Below are 27,832 nucleotides of genomic sequence, written 5' to 3'. Positions count from 1 at the left end.
AAGGAAAAGAAACATTTCCTTTATGAGGAAAAGAAAACAAACGGGAACACTTTACCTCGTTCGCATCCTTTGTAAAGTATTATCTTTATATATATATATATATATATATATATATATATATATATATATATATATATATATATATATATCTGTCTGTCTCTGTGTGTACATTTCCCTACGCAATAACTCTGTCAATTTTTAGTCTACAGACTCGAAATTTGATACAGGGTACTGAGATTTGGGAAAATCGATGTGATTGGTTTTCGGCCAGAAATTTAGCGATAAAGGAGTCAAAGTTCAACGATTTGACCTTTGAGAACGCTATCAAACTCCTCCGACAATTTTCGGTGTAAACACTTGGAATTTTAGATATAGGTTCATTGTGTTACATGATAAGGGCTGTCCCCTTTTCATGTAAGTATAAAAATGGAGAATTTAGTTTAAAATGAAAATGAAAGCGCGTAGGCGGAATTCGAACCTCGTAATCTAGTTTAGAAATAGATTACGTGTGAGAATTTAAAAATGTAAAATAAACATTTGTTTAGAATATGGATAAAATATTCAAGAAAAGAATGTGAGCTGTCAAGTTTATTATGAAATTTTAAATTGAAAGAATGCAGCTTATAAGATAATGTTTTTAATATATTGAATATAGGTTAAAATTCCTTTTGTAGAAATAGGAAAAGTTTTGGACACGTATGTCCATGACGCGTGAAAGAGGGCACATGTTTTAACATGTGTATGGTGTCACGGAAAATAGAAAGTTCTAGGAATAGAGAAAAACTTTAGTTAGAAAACAGTCAGTGAAGAAACTCGGAGGGAGTCAGACGTCTGGAAGCGAGACGTCACTTCAAGGAAAAAATGTGAGACTTTGAATTCTTGGTGATGGAACACGGCCGTGTGGAGAATAAACCATCAAGTGTTTTTTTTAAAGCTCGTCTTGTGTTTTATGATTCTTAAAAAAGGTAAAGTCCAATTGTATTATATATTTGTGTTATATGTCTTTACATACACGTCTCAACATCATGTCTACACAATGTCCGAACAGTGAACACTGTCTCCTCACTCAAAGAGCTTTATTCTTCTTCACATAGCAACACATCCATTCAACACAATTAAGGAAAGAACATTTTAATATATAAGAATCTCTCCTAATATGAACAATCTTTCTAAGCCTCTCTCTCTCACAAGAAAAAGCATCTCTTCCTAAGACTCTCTCAATGAAACCCCTTATGCAACATATACAATTTGGTGCCGTAAATGACCAGACCACCCAGCAATGTGGGTTTAAAGAAAAAAAAAAAAACGAACCTGGGGTCGATACCACGAAAAAAAGAAAAAGACATAGAACGTTTTGAAAGGGTCCAAGATAATTTATAAAAAAAAAAAAAATAAATAATACCACGGAAAAAAAATTACACTATCACAGAATGCGAAAAAGAAAAACGAAACACAACGTTTTAAAAGGGTCCAACATAATTAAAAAAAAAATAAATAAATAATACCACGGAAAAAAAAAATTACACGATCACAGAAATGCGAAAAAAAAGAAAAAAAAATTGAACACACACGCACACAGAGAACAAAAGATACGAGAAATATTAAAAAGAAAAAGAAGAAAAGGCCGATATGCCGTAAAAGAAATCCATAGTAATGAATGGAAATATAGTAAACACGTCACCATGCGTAATTCATTGATAAATGAATTGGTCTAAAAAAACACACACACACACACGCACATACACGCAAATGCAAAGATTGGGGTCACCCATTATTGTTTTGAAATTTGTATGAAAATTTGTGTCAATATGAAATCGTTTGGACGAATTGTTGAATTTAATCTGTCAATCAAAACAGGAATATTTCAAAGGTCGCATGTACTCTCTGAAACAGCGTGTAAAGTCTGTTTGGAAATGCATTTTGTGTTCATAGTTGAACTTTTCGGCTTTTTATTTTTTGTGTGTTTCATTTGAATTTTTTTTTTTTGAAAAAAAAAGGGACAATTGTTTTGGACAGACTGTTGAATTGTTGTTTGTTACAGATGATTTTTTTTGTTGTTGGAAAAAAAAGTTATAACTGTTGCAAAATGTTTAAATGTAGTAAGGTATTTTTTTTTTGAAAATGTTTTTATGATGTTGAACAAATATTGTAAATTGTCTTATGTATGTAAATTTTATTGATTTTCACAGCAAGAATTCAAAGATCCGTAAATAGACATTAGATTTAAACAGTCAAGGAGAAAATAAAACTAGTTAAGACGTATGGTTGGCTTACAGATTAAGTTAGAATTATAGAAGGGGGACAAGAATTAAAATTACGTAAACGGGTATTTGGAGAGTTTTTAGATGTGATAAGCCGTAAGAAAGATGTTTTGTTTTAGCATTTGGTTTTGTTGTTTTTTTTTTAGAGATCCTAAAAATTTTTCTCCAAGAAAAGTGACTTGGTAGGGATTGATAAGCACAAGAAGTGCCCCTATACGAAAAATTTGTGAACCTGGTTAATTAAGTGCTTAAAATAAGCTGGTTGCACGTAACGACTCCAAGCAAAGTGGTAAGTCTTGGCTTAATTAATAAACAGGCGTTGGAAAGAATACGAAAATTCTTAAGGGGACCAGTAAACCGATGAGAGGTAGTCCCTAGGCAATCACATATAGCATAATGAAGTAAGAGACAAGCAAAAATATGCCGTAGATTACGTAAGAAAGATATAACCTTGTATTTTTTTAGAGATGCATGAATGTGGGGTATATCTGCTGGATCTTAGAAGCTGGTGAGAGAAAAGAAAATCACAAAACAATCGGGCAATTAGATAGTATTTAGAGCGCTATTAAGGTGTTGGGCGCGAAAAGGTGTTAGTTAGTTAGGGGTGATATTTCTAAATCCTCGTCGAAGTTTCAAGAATCCAAGCAAGGAAATCCGAGTGAATCCGTATGAGAAAAAAAAACAGGTATATCTTAAACTTCTGAAGCCAAAAACAAAGATTTAAGTATATGAGCTTTGGTATGTCCCGTATAAGATAGTTATAGAAAAAAAAACAAAGCCATACTTGATAAGACTAACCATGCGGAAAGAATTGATCAGAACACTTTTGGGACAAAGGAAGTCGTCCATTTCGAGAAAGGTGAAAACCTCTAGTCTGCTGCATATGGGTGGCTGAAAAATAGCTGATGTGAATCATAGGTAAAGACCCTACACCAAAAAAAAAAAAAAGTAAATGCCACAAAGATCAGAAAGGTTCTGATCTGATAAATAAATAAATAATTGTAAAGTCGGCCGTGAAGGGCTGACTGAAAGAGATTTTTTTTGTGTTTCTTAGCCTGATCTTTCTAGCTGTGTGGTTGTGTAGATGTAAAAATAAAAAAAATGTACTAAATTTAAAAATGCATACATTTTTTTTGTGACATATGGAAGGGAGAGATGTTACATGATAAGGACTGTCCCCTTTTCATGTAAGTATAAAAATGGAAAATTTAGTTTAAAATGAAAATGAAAAAGCATAGGCGGAATTCGAACCTCGCAATCCAGTTTAGAAATAGATTACGTGTGAGAATTTAAAAATGTAAAATAAACATTTGTTTAGAATATAGATAAAATATTCAAGAAAGGAATGTGAGCTGTCAAGTTTATTATGAAATTTTAAATTGAAAGAATGCAGCTTATAAGATAATGTTTTTAATATATTGAATATAGGTTAAAATTCCTTTTGTAGAAATAGGAAAAGTTTTGGACACGTATGTCCAGGACACGTGAAAGAAGGCACATGTTTTAACATGTGTATGACGTCACGGAAAATAGAAAGTTCTAGGAATAGAGAAAAACTTTAGTTAGAAAACAGTCAGTGAAGAAACTCGGAGGGAGTCAGACGTCTGGAAGCGAGACGTCACTTCAAGGAAAAAATGTGAGACTTTGAATTCTTGGTGATGGAACACGGCCGTGTGGAGAATAAACCATCAAGTGGTTTTTTTAAAGCTCGTCTTGTGTTTTATGATTCTTAAAAAAGGTAAAGTCCAATTGTATTATATATTTGTGTTATATGTCTTTACATACACGTCTCAACATCATGTCTACACAATGTCCGAACAGTGAACACTGTCTCCTCACTCAAAGAGCTTTACTCTTCTTCTTCACATAGCAACACATCCATTCAACACAATTAAGGAAAGAACATCTTAATATATAAGAATCTCTCCTAATATGAACAATCTCTCTAAGTCTCTCGTACAACAACTTATACAACCTCTTTCTCTCTCTGAGTCTTACAACATCCCTCACTGTAATAAGACTCTTTTTAAGCATCTCTTCTAAGCCTCTCTCTCTCAATTAAATCCCAATATGCAACACATTGTACACGGATATAACTCAATAACTTCATTTGAGCTCCCAAAAAATAAATTTTAAGGGGTCATAATAGGGGTCAAATTAAAAAAATTGACCGTTTTTTTGTTCGTTTTTTTTTTTGCTCAGCATACACCTCCAAACACCCAGGCAACGCTGAGAACCCATGCTAGTATATAAATAAAAGTTAACGTGTCTGTCTGTATGTCTGTCTATCTGCCTGTCTGTGTGTCTGTGTACATTTTCCTTCGCAATAACTCTGTCAATTTTAAATCTAAACACTCGAAATTTGATATACAGGGCACTGAGATTTGGAAAAATCTATGTAATCGGTGTTCGGCCAGAAATTTACGTATTAAGGGGTCAAAGTTCAACGATTTGACCTTGTAGAACTCTACCAAGCTCAAACTAATGAGCAAAAAAAAAAAAAGTTTTTTTTGTTTTTGCTCAGCATACACCTCCAAACACCCAGGTAACACCAGGCACCTATGCTAGTATATCTATAAAAGTGAACGTGTCTGTGTGTCTGTGTGTCTGTCTGTTTGTCTGTGTACATTTTCCTTCGCAATAACTCTGTTAATTTTCAGTTTACACATTCGAAATTTGATATACAGGTTACTGAGATTTGGGAAAATCTATGTGATCGGGTTTCGGCCAGACATTTGGCTGTTAAGGGGCCAAAGTTCAGCGATTTGACCTTTGAGAACTCTACCAAACTTGATTTGAGCCCAAAACTATAAATTCTAAGGGGTCATAATAGGGGTCAAAGTTAAAAAAATTGACCGTTTTTTTTTTTTTTTGCGCAGCATACACCTCCAAACACCCGGGCACGCCGGGCACCAATGCTCGTATATCTATAAAAGTGAACGTGTATGTGTGTCTGTATACATTTCTGTACGCAATAACTCTGTCAATTTTTTGTCTACAGACTCGAAATTTGATATATAAGGTACTGAGATTTGGAAAAATGTATGTGATCGGTTTTCTGCCAGAAATTTGGCTGTTAAGGGGTAAAAGTTCAACGATTTGACCTTTGAGAACTCTACCAAACTCCTCCAACAATTTCGGGTCTAAACACTTGACATTTTAGATATAGGTTCCTTGGACATGGATCTAACTTAATAACTTGATTTGAGCTCAAAACAATAAATGTTAAGGAGTCATAATAGGGGTTAATTTAAAAAAATTGAGCGTTTTTTTTTTTTTTTTGCTCAGCATACACCTCCAAACATCCGGGCAACGCCGGGCACCCATGCTAGTATATATATATATATATATATATATATATATATATATATATATATATAGTAAGCTGTAATAATGCATAGTGATAACGTAGTAAGATTGTGCATCTAAAAACAAAAATAGGTTTGAAGTTCTCAAAACCCATACACGAATTATTCGCAAGGAGCCGTGGCGTAGTGAATAAACTACTTGCGAATTCAAATTTAGTGCGGGCGACACTCAAAATACAATTGCGAATACAGTTGAGCATGCTATCACCGTGGATTAAAAAAAGGACTCCGTTCGAAATTCCATGCAGATTCCTGAGTTTGACACAGAGATTCCCGAGTTTGATAAGATACACCTGAAGAAGGTAGCAGGTTACATTGATCAAAACATTGAGAAAGCAACATTGAAAATGAGAATATTAGTCCGAATAATACAAATAATACGGATAGACACTCGATTAGTTTTTAATTTAATCAACGTTTTATTTGACTAGTATGTGCCTAGTTAGAAAAAGCATTCTATAAATTTTATTTCCTTTTTTCATCCAAATGACAGCGTACATTTCTTCTTCTTCTTCTTCTTCTTCTTCTTCTTCTTCTTCTTCTTCTTCTTCTTCTTATTATTATTATTATTATTATTATTATTATTATTATTATTATTATTATTATTATTCTTATTCATTGTGTACCTCTGTTGACCTCTCGATCTACGCAATCAGCTTTTATATAAACCAGTTTTCTGTTCGACACACCATTACTCCCTCTTGCGCTAAAGTAATTATTTTTCTTTTTTATAAGCGACGCGTTTCGTTTTTCCACAATTTCATTCTCTTCTAAACACATCTCGACAAAAACATGTTTGCTATTTCGAGATTACAATACTTTCGCGAGCTCTTTTTCGTGTTTTTCATTTCGTTAGCATGTCGTCTGTCCAGTGCCGACCCCAAAGTTGCTTACACTTGCTATAAGAAGGGAAATGATCCTTACATCGCTGTCTTTGTTGAGATCGCGAACGTTTTTGATATTTTCGGTAAAGGAGCAGAACTTTCATGTGGATTGAGGGCCCAGAATATGACTGGGAACGGAGACGCAATTGTTCCCTATCGCTTGAATGTGAATCTTACCGGAGTCGGGGATGTCAACCCAGGGGTGTGCGGCGTCGTCAAGAAAGGCAATTTGGTAAACCTAACGATCGTCATACGCACAGAAAATGGAACCCTTGCAACGGGAACAGAACGAGAAGCTAAGATTTATTGCGATTTTTCTAAAGTTGTATTTGTTAATTCTGATTGGAACATGAATTTCGTAGAACAAAAAGCAGTGGAAGAAACTCCTAATATTACTCTCCGTTTCGATGGATCACCGAGCGAATTAAATGTCGGGACAGAAACCTTTCTAGTTATGAGAATGTGGGCGCTTAATCGCTTTGCTGTAATTGAATCATTTCGATGCTGGGCGATGCGCAACCTCACCGACCCGAATAAAATATTACTGTCGGATAATTATTGTCCAGTGAGTACGGCACCGATTGCACTGAAGTTCAAACATACGGAACGTTACTCAGCCGTCCAGAGTGACCCTTTCAAAGTGTTTCGTTTCTTTGATTCAGACATTCTTCTTATTCAATGCTTGGCCGATATTTGTTTCACCCCGTCTTACTGCGCCAAAATCAGTTGCCCAAGCAGAAAGAAACGAAGTGTCGCAAACAACGGAAACAGAGGAAAGGAGCGCCATACCGCGTATGTAGATGCCAGAATCATTGTTAGAGACGGAACTTTTTCAAAGGTCTTTAACGGCACCCAGTTACCATTCCTTGGAACAATCGTTGCCCTTTCCGTCATAATTGTGATTCTCATTGTCACCATCATAATTTTGGTGTTGAGATTTTATACAAGAAAAATATCAAGATAAAGATAATTACCTCACGCAGCTGAGCGAAAACAAAACCAAGCAAAAAAGAATCAACACAAAAGTGAGTAAAATTTTCCTTTTGAAGTAACAGACTTTTATGTAAATTCCATTTCTGAAAATGATATTATTTATTGTCAATATATATATATATATATATATATATATATATATATATATATATATATATATTATGATAAAAAATCAATACGAAAAAATATGTTTATATCTTTTCTGTATTTATTTCCTATTTGTTGACGTGTAGGAATACAATATATATATCTATATATTTTTATAAAGTAATAGGGTTCGTGTGTTTCTGTCTGTGTGTACAGCTCTCCATCATCAACGAAATATAAAGGAGGTAAGAGGGTAGATCTCTCCTGGTAGAGAAACATTAGAACCCATTTTAGGATGTTTCTGTTATAGGAGACATAAGAATCTAGGCCTAATTTCTTTATATACTAGTCTACAAACCACCCCCATATCGAATGACTTATGCTCATTTGCATATCACATTATATTAAATCTCTTTAACTAATTACCTCGACCTTATTACATATTGGAAATATTCTAATCATTTCAACTGTACTATTTACAAAATCTATTTAACATTTAATTATTTAATATATTTTCATTTAATTTTATATTCGATTTATTTCACTTTACGTATATTATCAAAACAATTCATTGGCGAGCAAAGCTTTATGTTTTGGGATTGTATTGAAAATGTAATGGAAATTTCAATTTCGTTCCGTTTTAATCTTTTATATTTTACTTGCCAATATAATTGAAAGAATACAATTCAACTATCGTAATTTTATATAAATAAACAAAAACAAATATTTTAAAATAAAACTTTATTAAAAAATAAATAATTTTATTTTTTAATGAAAAAAATCAATTTAGTAAAATAATTGTATTAAACACCCCCAGCCTTGTCAGCAAACCTGTAAACCTATAAAAGTTAACATTTCGAATGTAAACAGTGATTTTTCGATTTTGTTAGCGCTTGCCGCAATTAAACACAATTAAAACGGAACTAACTTTATTTCCATTCTATTTTTTAAACAACCCCCAAAACATAACGCTCTCTTCCAGTTATAGCCAATTTTTTTTTAATTAAATAAAACAGGTCAAAATAAACAGATAAGCGCATTTTCTTTTACGTTTTTCTTACAACCAACGTTGTCATTTTAACCAACTGCAGGATACCGTTACTTTTGTGGGGTTGTTTTGAAAATGGCACGGAGATTATAATTTCGTTCCAATTTAATCTTTCTGGTCGAGCCTATTTCGAAAGCCTGTCTTATCATAGATTTGAACTACAAATAATTTATTACATTTTGATTATTACTATCTTAAGACTTAAAGCTTATATTTATTTCATTTTGATTATTACTATCTTAAGACTTAAAGCTTATATTTATTTCATTTTTCTATTTATATATTGAATTAGTTATTTCCAGTCTTATTTAAACTTAGTGCTTTCTTTAAACCGGATGAACCTTTTATAAAAATATGAGTAAAGAACACGAACAAGGTTTTATTCAACTGAATTTCTTCCAGTTTACTAACAAAATATATAAATTTAAAAGAGATATAAATAATAAAATAAAAAGGTTATGTAATTTAAAAGAAATACACGTACTCACAAAAGCAGAACTTTTTTTTACACATTTTTTTCTTTAAAACCATAACAATGAGACTAACAATTACCTAGATCTTAGTAATTATTTGTTTTAATAGAACTGTTTTAATTGTACTGTTTACTTAGTTAACCTAAGTTGGTATTACATTTATTTTACATTTACTTTTTTTTTTAATTATTACTTTTAGACTGTGACGTTTACACCCGGAAGTAATGAGTCACACGTAGGTCGCTTTTATTCATTCCTTTTGGTCAAGATCAAAGTGTATTATCTGTTCTTCAGATGCTGCACTTCATTTTCTTGTTCTCTTTCGGTGGAGGAGAAATCCTTCACGACTGAGACAATTTTTATTTTTGTACCTTTTCTCCACGTTAAAAAACGACCCTGGTGTCTAACTCTGTCCCGTGGGGAGGCATAGTAAATAGGTACAATATAATTGTTTATAATTGTACTATTCAGAAATATTATTTATAGTTCGTCCATTTCAGTTAGTATACATTTCCTTTACGCTTAATTAATTTACAATCATTAATATCGTTAAACAATTCCGTTTAAAACCGAAATTATGCCACCCAAACGAAGTAGAAACGAAAGTGAGGAAGAAAGAATGGAAAGATTGGAAGCTAATAGACTAAGAGTTGCTGCAATTCGCTCCAATGAAAACAATTCAGATAGAGAAAGACGTCTAGAACTTAACAGGATACGTCAAAGAGAAAGGAGAGCAAGACTGTCAGATTTGGAAAGAGAAACCCAACGTGAAGCTGACAGAACTAGACATGCTGTAAGGTGGTTAAATTCATCACAAGGTGAAATTCAAGAAAGGCAAAGATATGCACTGGAAAGAGAAGCAATATTACGATCGAATGAATTATATGAGGTAAGTAGACGTACACAAGGTCAGTTGAGAGTGGCTCAACGACATCAGAATGAATCGGAAACCCAACGAAGCTTTCGCCTATACCAAGGGCAACAACGAGAGGCTGCATGGAGAGAGAGTATGACTTTGCCCCAGCAATTGACAGAAAACGAGGCAGCTAGACAACGAATGACTGCTTTGAGACACCATGAAATAGAACACTGCAATAGAAAAGGATTGCTCTACAACAAAAATGACTCTCTCACTACAGCTGATATAAGAAAAATGGACAAAGTATGTCAACATTGCTCAGCTGTAAAATTTAAAGGAGAAACCCCTGGTTGTTGTTGTTCTTCTGGCAAAGTTGTGCTTGATAGCTTTCCACCACTGCCTCAGTTGCTTCAAGATTTGCTCTCCGGCAATGGTCCCATCTCTAAAGATTTTCTGCAAAATCTACGCAGTTATAACAATTGTTTTGCAATGACATCATTTGGTCACAAAATTGCGGCAGTACATGGGTGGAATCCTTCTTTTAGAATTCGAGGCCAGGTTTGCCACCAGATTGGGAGTCTTTTACCACCTGAAGATGAAACAGCAAAGTTTATTCAAGTCTACTTCTTGGATAGTCTGGAAGAGGAACTACATAATCGGGGACGTGACAGTAGACTCAATAGAGACATTCTCCAAAGTCTGACTGAATTTTTACATGAGAACAACAGCTTTATTTGTCAGCTGAAAACAACAAAGGAGAGGATTGAAGAAGAACACTTGGTAGAACATAAAGTTGTCATAAGGGAAGACCGAAGGCCGCAAGAAGAGCATCCACGGCGATTCAATGCTCCAACAACAACGTATGAGATTGGAATATTAATGGAGAATGAACCAACAGCTAACCGGGATATTGTCTTGCGTTTTAGAAATGATACATTAAAATGGATCTCCGAACTACATCCCCTCTACGATACTTTAATGTACCCGTTAATGTACCCCTATGGTTCTCCATCTTACAACATCTACATGAAGGCATCCAATGGGCGAAAAGTTACCCAACAGCAATTTTATTCGTACCATTTAATGACTCGGCCTGGAAACTATTTTCTCTGGTACCGAAGGCTATTTCAACAATGGCTGGTGGATGTGTACTGCAAGATTGAAACAGAACGTTTACAGTTCCTGAGGCATGAGCAACAGACCCTGAGAGCTGACAATTATAGCAACTTGAGAGATTCAATTCTTAGGGAGGATGGGAATCCAGAACAGTTTGGTCAACGAGTTGTACTTCCGGCAACTTATACAGGAGGCCCTCGATACATGTTTGAGCGTCAAAGTGATGCCATGGCATATGTTCGGCGAATGGGCCGAGCCGACCTCTTCATCATGTTCACAACAAATCCAAAGTGGACAGAAATTACAGAAAATTGTCTTCAAGGGCAAGACCCTCAGGATCGTCCAGATATTGTTGCCAGGGTTTTCAGGCAGAAGCTAAAAAAGTTACTTGAATTTATTAAAAAGGGAGGATTTGGCAGGTTGAGGGCTTTCCTGTACAGTATTGAATATCAAAAAAGAGGACTGCCGCATGCACACATCCTCACCTGGCAGGCCCCAGAGGACAAACTTCTACCAGAAAAAATGGATCTCTGCATATCTGCAGAGATCCCTGACAAAGAGGAAGATCCTGATCTTCATGCTAAAGTGATGGCACATATGGTGCATGGACCTTGTGGACCATTTAATCCAAATTGTCCATGTATGATTGACAACAAATGTTCCAAAAAATACCCAAAAGAATTTCTTCAGTGTACCAAGCAAGGCCAAGACTCTTACCCCAAGTACAGGCGAAGAAAACCAGAAGATGGAGGCCAGACTGGTACAATAAGGATGAAGAGAAATGGTCGGTATGTTAATCAAGAAATAACAAACCAGTGGATTGTTCCGTACAACAAGGTCCTCCTTCAGCAGTTCAACGCTCACATTAACGTAGAAATTTGCAGCTCGATCCAAAGCATCAAATATGTCCTCAAATACGTGAATAAAGGATGTGATCAAGCAGTGTTTGAACTACAAAGAACTGATGGAGCAGCTAACCAACAAGGCCAAGTACAAAGTCACATTGTGGATGAGATCCAGCAGTTCCAGAATGCAAGGTATGTCGGCAGTTCAGAGGCAGCCTGGAGGATATTGGAACATCCCATCCATGAACATTTCCCCCCAATTGTACAACTTTCTGTTCATCTTGAAAATGGGCAGCGTGTCATGTTCTCAGCTGATACTGCTCTGGAACGAGCCCAAGGTCCACCGCCTGCCACAACTTTGACAGCATTTTTTCAACTCTGCCATGAGGATGTCTTTGCAAGGGGTCTCAAATACGTAGAAGTCCCTGAGTTTTACACTTGGAACAAATCGACAAAGAAATGGATGAGAAGAATGCGTGGGGTACAAGTTGAAGGTACTGAAAATGATGATGTATGGAAGGCACCATGCATTGGGAGAATCTACACGATTAGTCCAAAAGCAGGGGAGTGTTATTTCTTACGCCTGTTGCTCAATGAGGTTGCTGGTCCAACTTCATTTCAAAATTTGCGAGCATACAATGGTCAGGTGTTTGAAACATACAGAGCAGCGTGCCTTGCTCGAGGCCTTCTAGAAAATGACCATCACTTGCATCAAGCAGTAGGAGAGGCAAGTGCCACTCAATCACCTTCAAATTTGCGAAGCCTATTTGTGATAATTTTAACAGCCTGTGAGCCAAGAAATCCTCTTGAGATCTGGATGGCTTTTCGTGATGTAATATCTGAAGACATTCTTCACAGATACAGGCAAGAAGTTAACAATCCAGAAGCAGATTTTAATGAGGACATCTACAATAAAACTCTTTGTCTAATTGAAGAAAAAGTTCTCCTTATGTGCGGTCAACCATTGGCAAGCTATGGATTACCTGCACCAATGCAAGGGAGAGATGAAAGACTCGCGAGAGAGTATCAACGTGAAGTTACTTATAATCTTGAAGAACTTCCCTACAAGCAGAAAATATGCAAGAAAAACTGACCGATTCTCAAAGAGAAGTTTACAATTCATTCATGGCAATGTTGGAAGCACAAGGTGAAATGAACAAAAACATGATGTTTCTTGATGCTCCAGGTGGTACGGGCAAGACTTTTGTAATCAATTTGATCCTTGCAAAGATTAGATCCATGAGAAAGATTGTGCTTGCAACAGCATTCAGTGGCATTGCTGCTACTCTACTACAAGGTGGCCGCACTCTTCACATCACTTTTAAAGTACCCTTGGATACTCATCGAATGGATCAGCCAGTTTGCAAAATTACTGGTAACTCAGCCTTGGCAAATGTAATTAGAGACACCTCTGCAATCATTGTAGACGAAGCCCCAATGACGCACAAGAGTGCTTATGAAGCAATTGACCGAACACTGCAAGACATCACAGGAAACAAGAATCCCATGGGTGGCATTCCAACATTATTTTGCGGTGATTTCCGTCAAATCCTCCCAGTGGTTAAAAATGGCACAAGGGCTAACATTGTCAATGCAAGTTTGAAACAATCCTATCTCTGGAGGCACGTTATAGTGAAGAGACTGACTACTAATATGAGAGCCTATATCTCTGATAACACAGCTGCAGCAGACTTCTCAAAATTGCTTCTCCAAATCGGTAATGGTCAGTTTCCTATCACTTCTTCACCTGACACAATTAAGATTCCAACTGCGCTTGGTAAATGTGTCGGTAATCAGAAGCAACTGAAAGACAAAGTGTACCCAGACCTGCAAAACAATGGAAAATCACCGGATTGGCTTGCTGAGAGGGCTATTATTTCGCCATTAAACAGCAATGTGAATCATTTGAACAATTCAATAATGGATGAATTTCCAGGAGACACAAAGCAATACAAGTCAGTTGATTCAGCTACTAATGAATATGAAGCTGTTCACTACCCTGTGGAGTTTTTAAACTCTTTGGAGATATCTGGAATGCCTCCACACATTTTAAATCTCAAAATTGGATCGCCAATCATGATTCTTCGATCCTTGGAACCGCCAAAAATAACAAACGGAACCAGATGTGTTATCACCAGATTGCACACCAATGTACTTGAGGCCACCATTTCCTGTGGTCCCTACAAAGGCGAAACCGTTCTACTGCCAAGGATCCCCTTAGTTCCATCGGACTCAGTACTTCCATTTAAATTCCGGAGACTCCAATTTCCTGTGGAGGTGTGTTTTGCAATGAGCATAAACAAAAGTCAAGGTCAGACATTTAACACCATTGGCGTAGACTTGACATCAGACTGCTTCAGTCACGGTATGTTCTACGTCTCCATCAGCCGGACAGGAAGTTCAGAAAAACTCTACATTCTGGCTCCAAATCAAAGCAGCAGAAATGTAGTTTACCCTGAGGCTCTTTAGTGAAAAGTTCGAGAAATGGATATGAGGAAAAACTGACATGATCTGATTGTGGTAAGTTTTTAGTATTGAATGTGCAAGATAAAATTTAAGCAAGAGTTGAAAATGACTTCAATGAAAAATTTACTATGTAACATCAAGTAACCTTCCTTTTTGATGAAAATGTTTTGTGAAGTTCCTGATTGAATTTCAGTCACTACAAGAGGTAGTTAAAATGTTAATCACCTTATGCAATCGTTGCTCTTACAACATCAACTTACTGGAAAGGTGCCCACAGATTTTGGTACCCGAGTGCGCAACAAAGCTCCGTGCGAAGCACGGGTATCTTTGCTAGTATATATATATATATATATATATATATATATATATATATATATATATATATATATATATATATATACACTAACATTTCAGCCTGGCGTTGCCCGGGTGTTTGGAGGTGTATGCTGTGCAAAAAAACAAAAAAACAAAAAAAAAAAAAACGGTCAATTTTTTTAAAAATTTGACTCCTATTTGACCCCTTAAAATTTGTAAATCAAATTTCGAATCTGTAGACTAAAAATTGACAGAGTTATTGCGTAGGAAAATGTACACAGACAGACACACGTTACTCAGCCACGTTCACTTTTATAGATATATAGATATATAGATATCTATAAAAGTGAAAGTGTCTGTCTGTGTGTGTGTCTGTCTGTGTACATTTCCCTACGCAATAACTCTGTCAATTTCCAGTCTACAGACTCGAAATTTGATATAAATGGTATTGGGATTTTGGAAAATCTCCGTAATCCATTTCCGGTCAGAAATTTGGCTGTTAAGGGGTCAAAGTTCAGCGATTTGTCAATGGAGAACTCTACCAAACTCCTCCGACAATTTTGGGTATAATCAATTGAAATTTTAGATATAGGTTCCTTGGACATGGATCTAACTTACTAACTTGATTTGAGCCCCAAACAATAAATGTTAAGGGGTCATAATGGCGTCAAAGTTAAAAAAATTGACTTCAGCGGTCTCTACCAAATTACTCAGACAATTTCTGGTCTAAACACTTGAGATTTTACATAAAGGGTATTCAGAGATAGGGCAAGCTTTTAATTGGTTTGAGTCGAAAATTTGAGCAAATAATATATAAATGTATGCATATATGCTTGCATGTCTGCCTAAAACTTTCGACAGAGGCGACGGATTTTCACAAGGTCTGTATTGTTTTGAAGCTCGACCCTTGAGACGACAAACAGTTAGTTAGTTTCTTCACCCTCAACTGGACACTTTTCTACGGGGAGGGGTCTCTTTTTTCGTCGATATTTTCGAAAGTCATTCTCTACTTTCGATTGTCTAGCCTTAATTTAAACCTACGTCACTTCCGGTTTGGCGGTGGTTGTAACAGCAAAGACGTCAGGTTTTTGTTCCCGTTGTTTTACTCCTTTGCGGTACGGGTTCGAGCTTGCCTTTCTACTACTACTTTTTTTTTCTCAACATAACCTCCAAACACCCGGGCAACACCGGGCTGAAATGCTAGTATATATATATATATATATATATATATATATATATATATATATATATATATATATATATATAAAAGTCATTTTGTGTGTGTGAGGCTTCCTTCCTCACATGTTTTCGAAACGGCTGAATCTGTCTTTTGCAAATTTCACACAAAGCTAATTTATGTTTACCAGTGTTCTTTGTATAGAAATTCATCCGATAAGTATCGGAAATCGAAAACACCCCATCTTCAAAATAGCTTTTCTCTCTTATAGATAAAAAATAAAATAATTTTTACACGGGAATATTTTATATTCCGCCGTGAAGAAAGATAATAAAATTTTAGCAAATCATTTTTTCTTAAAAAACAGATTTATTATAATTTGGAGCTTAGTGGTAGATCGAATGGTTCCCTGTTCGAACTCGGGTTCACTTCATTTTATTTTAATTTTTTCTAATTAATGAGTTAAATTTATGATAAAAGAAGGATGTAATTTAAAATTGACGCACATAATTTCTTCGTTTGTATATTTTAAAATTAAACATTAATCAGAAGTGACTTTTCCAGGGCAGTACTCGTTAAGCCCAAATATCAGCTGACGTGATATTGTAAACAAACACAGACCGAATTTAATGAGCGACATTATTATTATTATTTATTTTTCTGCGCATTATTATATTATAATATATTATAATCAATAGATGGTTGATTCTATTATAATACACACACAGCCTGCATAAATTAAAATGTTTAAGCATATTGTACGACCGGGTACAAATTTCTGGAATCTAATCATTTCGCGCATACTAATTGGTAAGCTTTTATTTATGGTTTTAGTAATGATGGGATTATTGCTCGTAATATCATGAGTTTTTCAAAGTGTCGAGAATCAGCATAGGAGCTGAATAATTCGGACCAAATTTCGATCCCCAAAGCAAGACCAGATAATGTTGATTTATGTGAATAAATTATAGCTAGTCTCTATATATTGTACTTTGCTAACTATTTTGCTTTGAGGATTTAGAGCCATCCTTTGAAACTCCATGGAATAAGGAGAAATCTTTTAATCTGTACACCTTGTTTCAAAAAATGAATGTTGTACATTCTAATTTCCAAAACTTTAACTTTCTGCTCATACCGATGCTTTATTTCGAATATTTAGCATTTACATCGGGTTAAGATTGTCTTATAAATATTAGTATTAATTTACAGGAGACCCGACATTGTCCAGGATTGAATAGGAATCAACAAAAGTTTAATGCTTTTATTGTCATCGAAATCGCTGAAATTGCCTATTTTTAATCAAATCTATTAATTGCCTGCTCTAGTTAATCCCTCCTTCCTGCAGTGTACCGAGGAGAAACTTCACATGCCTCCCCACAGTGACTTCGTCCACAATGCATTGTAGTCTATATTGAAGTGTAGATAATCTACTGCTGATTTTATCAAATCATCTGCGAATAATGGCTTCGTTTAAAGTTTCAAATGCAACAGTCAAGTATCATTGTTCAATTGCGCTCTAGAAAGAAACATTCATTTCGAACGCGCCTCTGTCTCATCAAAGAACCAACTGTTGATTTTATGAAATTATTTTGACATAATGACTTGAATTGAAGTTAAACGTACAAAAGTCAAGAATCATTGTTTAATTGTGCTCTAGAAAGAAACATTCATTTCGAACGCGCCCATGTCTTATAAAAGAATCTACAGTCGATTTTATAGGATAGGCTTTTCTGCTTATGCAGTGATAAACCTTCTCAAATTCACTTGTGATGTTATGCTGTATAAAAGTCTTAGCTTTGGTAAAAATCTAACTCCTTCCTTTAATCGGAATTTTTCGATTATCGATTTTCGATACTTATCAAACGCATCCCGATACAAACCTACTTAAGAACACTCCCAGACACATCAAGTATCTTTGTGTGAAATTTAAAATAAATCAGCCCAGCCGTCTCCGAGTCCATAGGGAACTCTCTCTCACGCAGAGTTCCTTTTATATAATAGTAGAGATAATTATATACCCTCTTTAGGTTTCCAAAATTCTTCAGCTTTAAACTTTAATTTTTGATTGATTGAAGTCAAGCTTTACTATCCTTTCCCGATATGTTTAACAAGGAATACTCCTCTTTCTGCAAAAGCATAATCACACTTGGATGATTTTGAAAATACATTCATAAATTTGTTTTATCTTTAAAAATATTCCTAAAATTGTATGATGGAAGGCTTACCACTACTCCAATAACAACTTTAATAAACCAATTGCTATTGGACGATCTCTCCACCCAAAACTCCTAAAAGATTAGTTACCACTCAACTCCTCCAGAGAAATAAGAAAACTAAAAAAAAAAAAAAAAAACGGCTAAATTCTACGGACTAAAAACCACACCCTACTCAAATATAATCTCACTTGGACGATTTTGAAAATGCCATGATTGACCTGGTAAGGATCAAATTCCAAAAACAAAAACAATCCTATTAACCAATTTTGAGAAAAATAAATAAATTTTCAGATAAAGTTAGGATAAAATTGAATATATTCATTCCTGCTGATAAGACAAAAATATAAACTAGATTATCCATATATAGGAAATTATTATATAAGGAATTCAAATAAAGTTGCCCCACTTAATACCTTAAATAGTATAAACACCGAGGCTAAAAATTTACTGAAATCAATGAAAATCTAAAAGTATACCGAAATTCTAACTCTAGGCACCCCAAGATTTATCCTTAAAGATCACAAACCAAACTTCCATAAAACCCTATCCATTGGATTAATTTGCGCTTCTAGTTCCGACGTAAGTTTAGTAAATAAAAAGTCCTAGACAGAGTTATTCCATTTCGTAAAAATAAATAAATAAATAAATAAAGTGAGTCTTCCCTTTTGGCAATGCCCCGACTCAGTAATCAAATGGTTCCCTAACCTTAAAGATAAACAAATGCTGAGTTTGATAGCATTTGACATTAATAAATACTACCAGTTACTATCCTCAATCCTCTTAAACATAACCATAATTTTCGCAGTAAATAACGATCTGGAAATTAAATTATTCCTACTAAACAATCCCTGATACATTTGGATAATTAACATTGGACTAGGAAGGAAACACCTAACAATTTCGATATTCTTATGCGTTGCTCAGACTCTGTCCAAATCACAGACATAGTAGGCATATATTTGTTGAAAGATCTTAAGCTTGAATTCAAGTATATTCAGGAAGGATTATATAGAGATGACGCTTTACAACCAGAGCCAGACTAAAAGAATACAATAAAACCGTTAAGAAATTATACTCTTTTTTTTAGTATCTTCGGGATTTTAATAACTATTGAACATGATAAGAAAAATTCTTACATCTTAGATATCTTATGTAAACTTAAACTCCGAATCCTATAACCCCATATCACAAACTAAGCTAAAACTACTATATGCTCATAAATTTTTCAACCACTTCAACTCAATTATAAAATCAATAGTACCTTCGGTCCAAAATAGAATATCTAGACTCTCTTCTGATAAGAAAACCTTTGACCAAAATTCCGCATTCTTTAACATTGCCTTGCAAAATTCAAACTATTCTGAGAAAATAAAATTCAGGCAAAATTCACCGTACAAAGCCCTTAAGTACGAAAACAAATAAACAAACAAATAAACAAAAGACAGATATAAGAATACAAACAATAGTAAAATCAGCCCCCAAGCAAATAATTTAAATCCGCCAAGTAAAACCCACCATTCTAATCCACACAACTGCATAAGGCGGAATAAAATTATCTGGTTCAACAGCCCTTTTAGCAGCAATGTCAAAACCAATATACCGAAATAATTTTTCAAAATTGTAGAAAATTTTTTAATACCCGCATAAATATACTTTTAAATTCAATTAAAATCTCTTACTCTACAATGCCTAACTTAGCCCAAACAATGATCACATCGAATAATAAGAAAATTGAAGCAGCTCAATCAAACTCTTCCCTTAACTCTTATAAACAATTGCAACTGCAAAGATAAACAAGAATACCATCTTAATAATGATTGCATCCATAAAGATCTAATCTATCCATGCACCGTATCAGAATTTCAACCAAATAACTTTCACATTGACCCAAGTAATCAGCCATCTATTCCAATCCGTCTATTAAATCTCCATAATTCAGACTCTATAAATGATTCAGGGATTTTACCCATTAATACCTACAATATGGCTACTACTAATAATTCACTCAACAATAGCTAAATTAGTAAATTCTATAATCGCTGAAAAATTCCTCCGTATTCTCACTATACACCGCTCACACCAACAAGCCAACCCCGTAGTATTTCGAACTTAATAAGTTACTCTTTTCCTTACCCTAATAGAAGTATTCACACAGAAAGCATAATACAGACACCCCTTAAAACTTGCACTTACATTGATGCCACATTTCAAACAACGTACATTCATTTAATAATGGCAATAATGATAAAATGAAAAAAATCTCTACTTTAATTAGAAATTTTAGGTCTAAAACAAACCTTTAAAACACACCATAAAATGGACTATACTTGAGAAGTCAAAGTCGTATACCCTGTCACTTTTGCATATCAGAGACGGTAAGGATAATCTCTCAGAATAAAAATATTAACATGAAAATGAGTTAATTTCACATTGCAAATACATGAGACAATTCAAATATAACCAATTCCAAAATAAGATAGCGACCTGTACACCTCTTAAACTCAAATATGCATCAACTATCGATAATAACCTAACATTCGAAGCCTTAAAAATTTCATGACTTTTAACTGCGAATCCTCTCGATATTAACCACTAAAGTTATTTAATTCTATAGATAGCCTACAGTTAAATCCTTCTCAAAAACAAATCTTTGTAACTAATACATACTTACATAGATGTGGGGTTCTAGAGTCACCCCAATTTCCCCATCCCTCCGCTCATCCCCGTCTCTTTAGACATATAAAAAATCACAGATCAGTGCTTTTCCCTAATCTCATACCATGTAATCGACTGATCCGATGTAATTGCCACCAAGATATTTAGACCTATACTTTTTTTTTTTTTTACACAGTGATCACCACTTATCAAGGCCCGGAAGCCACTCAGGGATAAGGGTTATTGCAAGTACATTAATTTAGTGAGGAGATTTGCTGAAGTGTTTACTTAAGGGGGCAGTTCATTAGGAATTTGTTAACATTGGACTTGAAGACATCCAAGTTGTAGTCCGGAGGGAAGCAGGCAGACGGAACAGAGTTCCACAGACGTGCAGTTCTAGGAAAGAAGCTTTGTTCATGGAATCCGCGTTTTGATTTAGGCACAGATAAAGAGTGGGGGAAATTTTTCACAGTGGATTCAGCTAGACGGGTGTTTTTCGTGAAAGATTGGCGAGGGGGGACCAGAGACTTGACATACTTTTATGTCCCCATTCTTCAGGCTTTACTTTAATTTGTACAATGATATTTATCCGAGGTCTATGCATATGTGTGTGTATGTATGTATTTGTGCAAAGGGCGAGTGAACTCTTTTCCTGGGTCAAAGGCCAACTAGCACCGTGTATATTGGTGTGTGTGTATATGTGTATTGGGGTAGAGAGGGCTCCCGTAAGCCGTGGTGAAGGCAACCTTTCTAGGAGAAGCAAATCTCTGATTTAAAAAACTATAAAGCGGAAGACCAGTACCCACATTAAGCTGGTCTGCAGTTTAATTTGTTGCTGGCTATCTTGCTCTTTCTTGTTGCTGGATCTCAACATTTTGAACCGAGAGAGAGACTTAGCTGTCGTACAAAGTTAAGACTATTTAATATCATATTTGTATAGATACTCCCTCAGACATTTGGGCTCATGGGTTTTAAATGTCTGAGGGAGTGGCACTCGTCTGAAAAGACGTTGCAATCATCATCATTTGTGCATATATATACGGCTTGGGAGTGGTGCTAGTCTAGCAGCACTGATGTTGTGATACAACGAAACAGGACTGTATGTTGATGACTACAAATATTTTAAGCCCCTCCTCTTTGGGTAGAGCACTGTCGTAAGTAATCTCGCCCGCTACTTAATTGGCTGAAAAATGTGACGCTCACTCTTTGTTTATAAACAAAGCGGTTAGAGCACTATAAAAGTGGTGGACGGATGTTTTTTTAAATAGACATTTGGCAAGATTATTTACGGGCGCCGCTCTCGTAGATCGACCAGTAGAACTGCTGACTGTCAACGCGATGGTTCTAGGTTCAATCCTCGGCTTGGGAGAGGTGCTAGTCTAGCGGCACTAATTCGTTGTGATACAACGAAACAGGACTGTATGTCGATGACTATATATATATATATATATATATATATGTGTGTGTGTGTGTGGATAAGCGTGTGTAATTCTTTCTATCTATTTTTAACGCAAACATTTTTATTGCACCCAGGAATTTGAAATTCTGAGGCTTTTTTTAAATTTCCCCCTCACCCCACACCTCAATTAGTCATACGCGTTTCGATGCCCTCCACTTAATTACTAGTCATAGTTAGCCTCAATTCTCAACCCCTTCCTCACAGCTGCATTTTGCCAACCTTCCCATCTTGTTCACTCTTCATATCTTGGCGGTGGAAGTGGATCGTAAAATACTACGGATTTTAACGCCGCTGTTAACGTCTCATTCTAATTTCTTTTACCTTTTCAAGACATAGCTTTAACGTTTCAGAACTTCTCATGCAAGAATTACAGATTGATAGATCTATATGATTTGGATTTCACAAGTTTACAAATAAACATTCCTTTAGTTGTATTTACGCTTACCATTCAAGTTGCAACCATCCCCACTGCTTTTTGAATTGTTACAGTTCTATTTTTCATCTTTATACGTGGATTTCACGTTGAATTTCTATTTTTATTTATTTTGATTTATATTGTCCTATATTACCTTTAATAACATTATGTTTCTCCTACTCTAGTTTCAAACTATGTGTTAATCAGCAAAATTATAGCCAGTATACGTACATGTTCTTTTGCTATTGAGGATAAAAGGCATTCTTTGAAACTCAATGGACTAAGGAGAAATCTTTTAATCTGTATCCCTTATCCTTGTTTCGAATGATAAATGTTGTAAATTCTAATTTGCAAAATGTTAACTTCTTTTAACAAATTGGCGACTTCAAACCACACCAAAACCTAACTGTTTCCGGAAACTTTGTTTGCATCACCCTGGGCACGTCCCTGCTATCCGTGGCAATCCAGCGATAATTCTGGGTGTTGTGCACCTGGTCATGACAGAAGTTTATTTCGTATGTAAAGAACCAGAGTATGTTTAGCATTTTGGGATGCTTAAGTTTGTTGAGCAACCTGACGGACTTAATTAGTCTGAGGTTCTTTGTCTTTTCTTCTCAGTCAAGATCTGGTTTGTCTGGCGCCTGTAGTACCAACACTTCAATTCCTCTTTCAGACATGCATTCCCAGTTGTGTGAGACGCCCAAATATCTGGCAATGTGCCGAATAGGCCACTGGATAGTTTCATCCATTATTGCCTGGACCTTTTCGATGAACTACTTGGTCCGCCGGGTTTTCCTGGTGGTGTCCTCCAAAGAGTCGTCCGATGCCTTGAGCTATGCACTCAAACGTTGAACCATCCGGATTTCATTTCGAGGGTGCTGGCAATGGTCCTGTTGTCATAGCTAGGATAGGTAGAGAGCATGAGTTGTACAGAGGCTCATCTCCGATCTCGCTCATTGAACATTGTGTCACTTTCAGACATGATAGAAGGCTCCTATCGCTCTTAGGATTTATACCCAACTGGCCAACTAATAGATGGTCTGCAACCCCCCCCCCCAAATGGTTTTCATCAAATGGAAAATGGAATCATGTCGTCTTTTCTAGCGCGACAATTTTATCGTTCCACCCAGTATAAATGCTGTTTCTCACGTCACCGTCGCAAACTGACCGAGTGATAGAATGTCATATAGAGATGTACGGACGAATCCAATAATTCTACCTCGAACTTAAATGTCAAGACTTACACATTAACAGAATGTCTAATAGAGATCTGCGAGCGCATCTAAAAATACTATTTCAAACTTAAGCATGACAGACCAGAAAAAGACTTTAAAAAGAACGTGTGCACAAACCGACGATCACGTTCGAAAGGACAGGAGTCAGAGAGAAGGAGCACGATCACGTTTTATTCGGTAAAGTACCTAGAAATAAATGTCGTTGCTTCAAGGGGGAAAAGTGAGTCACCTTATGACTTGTCTTCTGTTTCTTTGTGACATACTTAGCTACAACGTGTTGGTTCCCGAGTGCCTATATGTTAAAACGTGTGTAAACGCATGTGTAACGTCACAAAACATCTTTACTCGTTATTTTGTATGTGGCGGGACAGATATATATTTATTTATATAAAAATAAATACATGGTGCTTTTTATTATGGGTAGATTATTTTATCGAGACAAATTTTAAACGTTCCAAAACTAAACGTAAGCGAGACATATCGAACGATTGGAAAGACAATACAATAATATAGAATAGTGGGGAAATGTCTACATTAACCTATATAATTTATTGTTGTTAATTCGTGTTGAAATTATGAATGTCGGTCAGGGCCAATAGAATTAAGAAAATAATTCATTCTTCTTCCTTAAAAAATAATTGCCATTTTCAGCAAAACATTCATTAAATTAATAAAACAAATACGTTTCTTCTTTATTTCAAATACAGGGTAACCCCCTCCCCCCCAAAGAAATCGTAATACCTCCATTATTTAATCACTGATTGCCCTTATTTTACAGGACATGGCGGAATCAACGACTGTGAGTACACCAAGACCCCAGTGGGAGCTGGGACAAAGAATATACTGTGTTAAATTTCGTTCAGACAAAACACTAATAAACGGGCCTAATTAGAGTTGAGGCCCGTTTTTTTTTTTGGGGGGGGGGTGTCATCCTGTAGTAGCAATTAATTCTAGATAAAATATTTATTTATTTATTTGCGGACCGTTATCCTCGTCTTCATAGTCGTTGTTTCACGATGCTTCGGCCAACTATTCCTTTGACCTTCTTCAGGTGGTTAACCGCGTCGGGACAGTAATGCTGAGTTTCTTAACTGTACTCTTAGTAATTACTGCTTTCCATAGTTGTCGTTGTCTCATTATGGAAGACAGCAATTACTGATGATACAGTTAAGAGACTCAGCATTTCTGTCCCGACGCGGTTAACCACCTGAAGAAGGCCAGAGAAATAGTTCTTCGAAATGCGGTGAAACTGTAACTATTAAGATGAGGATAACGATCTGTAAATAAATAAATATACAAATTACTCATCTCAAAGGACCCACCCCCACCCAAAAATATAAAATCAAAGATATATATTGTATCATCCGAACAGAAAATAATTAGAGGTCCTCGAAAATGTTAACGTTTTGAAAATTGTCAAAACAGAACAAAGCTTTTTTTGGTTATTATAGTAATAAAATAGAAGAAATGAACTTGTATAATCTAAGTATGTTGATGATATCATTAGTCTGATATTGCTTCTCGCCCATCTTCCTCGGATCAGGTGAGATATGCAACTGATCTAGAAGTTAATCTGAGTTCAGTTATGGATTGAGTCAAGAAATAGTTTGTTTCGTTTAATCGTGAGACTAGCTCTTGTCTTTTAATCGTAGGCGTGTTTCTTTTTCTTCCTGAGATTATTACAGATAGCTCTGCTCTCGATGAGAAACCAGCTCTAAAACTTCTTGATCTTTCTTTCTCATCAAATATTTCTTGAGATTCATATATTAGATCCATTGTTTTTTTATGCGTCTTGTAAAATTGATTCTCTCTATCTCTTAAAAACTTTCTTACACCTAAGGCTATCTCCATTTCTATCTCTACAAATCTGCTATCAGACCATGTATGGAATACTGTTGTCATAATTGGGCTGGTGAATCTCTGTCCTATTTCAAGGTCCTTGATAAAGTGGAGAAATAATATCTGTAATTTGATTGGCCTCTGCCTTTTCTTCTTCGCTGCAACCTCTCTCTCACAAACGTGATGTTGCTAGTCTCAGTCTTTTTTTATAAATACTATTATGACCTATGTTTTTCAGAATTATCTGATATATCTTCTGCTTCAGTTCGCTTGCCTCGAAAGTCTAGCGGTCTCTCTTCCTGTTCCAGTAGCTTTTTGTCAAGCTTGTGAAATTCTGTTTCTAATCACTGTTTTATTTCTACCTGCAGCTGTGACCTTTTCAAGACTAAGATCAATAATACGCTACCTGAGAGCTATTTGTTCAAGCTCCTTAACTTAACATTCACACGTAACATGAATTGGAAAATATATTGAAGACATTGCCAAAGCTGCTGCAAAGAAGGCTGCTTCTCTCTATCTGTCATGCTAGAAGATTGGCAGTATCCTGACAGTTACCACTTTCCCATGCATAGATTATTGTTGCCACATCTGAATTGGTACTCCTACTACTAGCCTCTCCCTCTTAGAAAGGGTAAAAAAAGAGTCTCCAACCTAATAGGTTCCTTACTATCAACCAAACCCCAATCCCTGTACCATCGCCACAATGTCCCATCGCCACAATGTCCCATCGCCACAAGTGTTTTAATGAAATGTGCTCTAACGAACTCCCCTTGTGTCGAATCGACGTAATTACTCCGACTAACCCGACAAGCATAAAAGTCCCACCCTTTACTGCAGAGATAAGCCTTTACTACTGGATAAGTGGTGATTCCCAAATAAAAAAGTTTAAATATAATGTGAATAAACATTTCGCTGCTCAACTGATAATGAATGTTTAACATAAAGAATAAAAAAAATACAAAAACTAACTGTAATTTTAAAACGTAACCGGAAAAGCTTACATACGTCTTAAACTCTAATCAAACATTTGCTGTTTATTCAAGAATACCAATTTGAAGCGTTCGTTAAGTATTCTAGAATAATCGGTGTTTGTTTCATTTTTATTTCATGAAAAATTAGCACACGGTGAATCTAGTAGCGGTGGGAGTAGATAAATAGTTTATTGTATATTACTACTGTGCTTAAAATATTTCCATTCTATGGATATCTGGTCGGAATGGAAACTCGCACGATATTCCTATAGCACCTTTATTTGATATGAATCATATCTGGTGAATGTAATTTCAAAATATATCTGCTTATGGAAGTCTATCTCCAAAACTCTTACAGGAATTTGTGACATATTTCTTTTATATGGATGTCTGACTCGAACGCAAACCTCACTACATTATTATACCAGACAGAAAACCACACACACTTTGATCATAGCTTGAAGGCCAAGAAAATGTATTTTAGTTCAAATTTCACGTTCAATGCAATAGCAGGTAATTTTTTTTTTTAAATTACTTTATTTTTGCATTGTATTTTCGGATATGACTAAGCGGTTAATGACACAAACTGAAAACCTGGGTATGCCAGGTTGAAATCCTGTTTGTTCCACAGAATCTACACCAGACGTTACCATGAGTCTAACCTTCTGGACAGGAAGTAAATGCTGTTTTTGGCGATCTGGCAATCCCATATTTTAAAAACGGGTGTAAGGTGATCACGTGCACACGGACATAAATTGGTTTAGGGTATTGTTATATAGATAGTGTTTGTTGTTATTTGTCTCTGAGTGAGTTTATTATGCTTATTAAATGTGTAAAGATTAAATGATTATTTAAACTTGCATTTCTGTTCAAATTTCAGTGGCACTCAGACGTCATTTCCGGTATTACAACAATTAAATGAATCAACATTCGCATATGAGAACGAGCGACATCTACGAACAACTTTATATATTTTCATTTATAATTATTGTAATGTTAAACAATACAATTTGTTTCAATTTCATCCTGTGTTTGCCTTCCTTTTCCTTGCTACCAAACGCTTATTATAAACATCGAAATTTGTCAGTGCGGAGGAAAAAAATCAAGTATATATTTCCATGTTTGAGAATTTTTAAGATGAGGATTGATA

The 27,832-nt window shown here is 35.5% G+C and overlaps 1 protein-coding gene across 1 annotated transcript; it reads left to right on the top strand.

Annotated features, from left to right (window-relative positions):
- The first annotated feature begins 6,277 nt into the window (after positions 1 to 6,277).
- On the top strand, positions 6,278 to 27,706 carry LOC145279722 (uncharacterized). Its single transcript, XM_080131012.1, has 2 exons — positions 6,278 to 7,538; positions 27,563 to 27,706. Exon 1 carries the CDS (start codon positions 6,422 to 6,424, stop codon positions 7,475 to 7,477), a length of 1,056 nt encoding a protein of 351 aa, XP_079987138.1. The 5' UTR covers positions 6,278 to 6,421; the 3' UTR covers positions 7,478 to 7,538; positions 27,563 to 27,706.
- Positions 27,707 to 27,832: the final 126 nt, after the last annotated feature.

The sequence above is a fragment of the Euprymna scolopes genome, chromosome 7, assembly GCF_053919585.1.
Source record: "Euprymna scolopes isolate OS-2025 chromosome 7, ASM5391958v1, whole genome shotgun sequence".
Classification (NCBI taxonomy): Eukaryota; Metazoa; Mollusca; class Cephalopoda; order Sepiida; family Sepiolidae; genus Euprymna; species Euprymna scolopes.
Note: the sequence above shows the minus strand (reverse complement) of the source record. Positions and strands in the feature narration are given on the sequence as shown.